General features: G+C 29.7%; 1 protein-coding gene across 1 annotated transcript; it reads left to right on the forward strand.

Moving 5' to 3' along the window:
* The first annotated feature begins 2,361 nt into the window (after nt 1-2,361).
* LOC106780591 (glucan endo-1,3-beta-glucosidase 14-like) lies at nt 2,362-3,740 on the forward strand. Its single transcript, XM_022777042.1, has 3 exons — nt 2,362-2,416; nt 2,526-3,559; nt 3,672-3,740. The coding sequence occupies exons 1-3, from the start codon at nt 2,362-2,364 to the stop codon at nt 3,738-3,740; spliced, it is 1,158 nt and encodes a 385-aa protein (XP_022632763.1).
* The last annotated feature ends 333 nt before the right edge of the window (nt 3,741-4,073 follow it).

Below are 4,073 nucleotides of genomic sequence, written 5' to 3' on the forward strand. Positions count from 1 at the left end.
ATTAGTGAGCCAGAAAAACTTGAACTCGACCCGACTCACCACGGGTTGGCTCACTAGCCCATTTAATTATATTTTTTTAAAATAAAAAAAAATACAAACTTTCTATAATTTAAATTTAAACAATTTTCACTCCCAAAAAATTATGTTAAAGACAATTCAAAATAATAATAAAAAATACAATATAATCCAAATGTCATTCAAAAACAAACACAAAAAACATATAAATAAGTTTCTTATATTCATCATTTTTTGTTCTTGTTGTAACCCTTGACCCTTGTTCTTGTTGTCTCCAAATTCACTAATAAAGATTTTCCTAATATCAGAATAATTCCGACAATCAAAAAAAAAATATTAGTAAAAAAAAAGAGAATCAGAACTCAACAACATCAACAAAAAAATTAATAGTTTAATCTGTAACATAATTTTCCAAATTTAAAGATATCAAAAAGAGTTTGTTCAAATAATGTATACTCAAATTGTTTAAATAAAATGAACAAAATCTGATACTAGCATGTGAGAACATGAAAAAATCATTCCATCTCTTCAAATCTCCCATAACAAAAAACAAATTCGCAAACCCCTATTTTTGTCATTATAGGGTTTTTGAAAAAAAAAAAGAAAGAAAAGTGAGAAAACAAAAATTTGGAGAAAAGAGAAGAAAAAAGGAAGGGTGTTTTACCTGCTCCTTGAAGAATTTCAGTGAAGTGTGGGTGAGAACACTGTCAAATGAGAGCAATGAAGTGTGGGTGAGAGCACTCTCAAATGAGAGCAAGTACCATGAGAGTGATTTGTGAAAGCAGAGGTTACTTTTTTTGTATACACAGTGAGTGAAGAAAGTATTTTATTTTTTAGGGTTTCATAAATAAAATAATAAATTAAAAAAATAAAATTAGGTAGGTGGGTTGGTGGGCTAACCCGGCTCACCACGGGTTCAACCCGCATGAGCTGAGTCTAAATGAACCGTGTTGAAATCTGACTCACATATAAGTGAGTTGTAATTTTCAAACTCAACCCGGCCCAAACCCGTGACGGGCCGGATTGACTCGCGGGTTATGATCCATTTTGACGACTCTAATATTAAGTTTTATTTTATTTGACACAATATTACTTTTTTTTACAAAAAATATAAAAGTGTCCTGTTATTTAATTTAAAAATAGAAATTTCATTTTATTAATAATCATATCACCATGAAATAGGAGGTAAAATAGAATCGGAATTAGATTTACATAATTATTTTCCTATAAACTTCTTAGATGTGATCTAGTGTGCTTTATATTACTTAAATAATTAACATGATTTTCTTGATTTAAGATTATTATGTTAGATGATTAAATTAATCATATAATTTATATCATTATATATAAAAAAATTCTTCTGTTTTTATCTACAATTATTTCTTATTTTATTAATACTTTTTAATTTAATTAATTAGTTTACCATTTTACGTTTGAAGTGAAACTTATTTAAAAAGTTAACTGTTTTTCTTTTTTGATTTGACTATTTTAAAAAAAATATATATTTATTTTTATAAACTAGAATAACTTTTTAATAAATTATTTTAGAAACAAAATAAAAACCAATTGTAATAAAACTATAAAATAATTTATTTATATTATTTTTATAATAATAATAATAATTTTATTATGATCATGAACACATGCTAGTTTTAGTAGTGTTTACATAAGGTGCATACAAAAAAGTCAGTTGATGAAGGCAGTGACTCTCGTATATAGAATTTCCTTATATTGTTTAATCATTAATGGAAAAGGACACCAATATGACCGATTTAGATTTTATATTGATTTGCTTGTATATTTAAATATAATGATTTATATTGATTTTGATGGTTTAAAACATATTAAATTTTTTAAAGTATGACAAAATAAATATATTTTGAAAATATAAATATTTTTTTGTGTGAAGAGAATCTGAATTCAATGATTTACACACTAATATTCTTTTTTATTCACTATGTCTTCCTCTTCAGACCACCAGGTAAATAAAATAAATGTTCCACAAAAAAGGAAACAACAAAGGGACTAAATAATTAGGAGCAAGAGAAAATAATTGTGATTTATTCTGAAATTTATCATTTATATTAAGAATGATTAAAATATGTGTAATTTGTAAAACAATATTACAGAAAAGATTTTAGACATCAATGTAATGTATGAAATTGCTATTAAAATTTGTAAAGTTTGAGTAAGAAAGGAAGGTTGCATTTCCTAGTTTCCACGTAAACACAGAACAGCTTTGCTGGATATAAACATGCAATATATATGCTAAATTACAATTTGCAAAGCTTGAATCATCAGCCTGGAAGTATAGTGGTCTTGGTTAACTAATATTCTTGGTTAACAATGACAACAACTTCCTTCTTCTTCCCTATCTTATTGATCTCTCTTACTTTTTCAGGTTTGCTATCATTCACAAACTAGTCAACTTTTTTTTCATGAATTGTTGTTGCTGTGGAGTCATCTCTTTTCTGTATATTCTGATGATTTTTTATGACTGTGTTTTTCAGATTTGTTTGTGCAAATCCAAGGTTTTAATTTTGGGATCAACTACGGGCAATTAGGCGACAACCTTCCATCTCCTTCTGATGTGGCTGTTCTGATAAAATCTTTAAAAGTTTCTAAAATCAAGCTCTATGATTCTAATCCAGATATTCTATCTGCATTCGCCAATTCAGGTGTGGAATTCATCGTAGGAACGAAGAACGAGGATCTGCCTAGTTTGAGAGATCCTTCTAATGCTCGGAGGTGGATTCAGCAGAATGTTCAACCTTATATTTCACAAACTAAAATCACTTGCATAGCTGTCGGAAACGAGGTGTTCGACTACAATAACCCTCAGCTCACAACAAGTCTTCTTCCCGCAATGCAAAGTATGTATAATGCTCTGGTTAGTCTTGGACTTGCACAGAAGGTTACTGTTACTTCTGCCCATTCTTATAATGTTATAGCCTCTTCATTCCCTCCTTCATCTGGGGCGTTCAAGCAAGATCTCATACAGTATATTCAACCCATTCTTAGTTTTCATGCTCAGATCAAATCACCTTTTCTCATTAATGCTTATCCCTTTTTCGCATATAAGGGAAACCCAAATAAGATTTCCTTGAATTATGTGCTGTTTCAGCCTAATTCAGGGTCTATTGATCCAGTTACCAATTTGCATTATGATAACATGTTGTTTGCTCAAATTGATGCTGTCTACGCTGCCATTAAGAGACTGGGTCATACTGATATTGAAGTAAAGATTTCAGAGACTGGTTGGCCTTCTAAAGGTGGCCCTGATGAAATTGGAGCCACACCACAGAATGCAGAAATATATAATAGTAATCTGTTGAAGAAGATAGAGCAGAAACAGGGTACTCCTGCAAGGCCTTCTGTCCCGGTTGATGTTTTTGTTTTTGCACTTTTCAATGAGAATTTGAAGCCTGGTCCTTTATCTGAGAGAAATTTTGGTCTCTATTATCCTGATGGAAACCCAGTTTATAATATTGGATTAGAAGGTTATGTTCCAGAAACGACTGGGGAGTCCTACTCTAAATCTAAGGTAAGAAATTCAGTCACTTTAACTGTTAAAAGTTTCTTCATTTTCTGATTTTGAAAATAGTGAATATCTGTCCATTAATGTATCTAATGTTCTCGTTTCTATTGTCATGCAGGTGCTGTCCATCAATTTTGTCTGCATATTTGCATTTTTGTGGTTCACTTGGGAGCTTTCAAGACACTGATAAGGAATATAACAAAACAAATAACTTTATAGAATTCATTCTTTTGTTATCATAATCTGTCTAATTGGAAGATATAGGATAATTCAAATTCATCATCAAATTCTAAGGAGAATGAATCCACTTAGTTATGTGAAAAGTGGAGGGTTGATTTATGCAGAAGGGTGGTTTGAATGAATATTTTGTTTATAATTGAATATTCATGAAACACTATATAGAATCGAATCATATAGTACATTATCATATTCCTTTCTTTAGCTATTACTATATATATATATGCAAAGAATATATGTTAAAAACACTTTCTAGAAGCACTGATGGGATAATGATTGAATA

Source organism: Vigna radiata, unplaced genomic scaffold (assembly GCF_000741045.1).
Source record: "Vigna radiata var. radiata cultivar VC1973A unplaced genomic scaffold, Vradiata_ver6 scaffold_499, whole genome shotgun sequence".
Classification (NCBI taxonomy): Eukaryota; Viridiplantae; Streptophyta; class Magnoliopsida; order Fabales; family Fabaceae; genus Vigna; species Vigna radiata.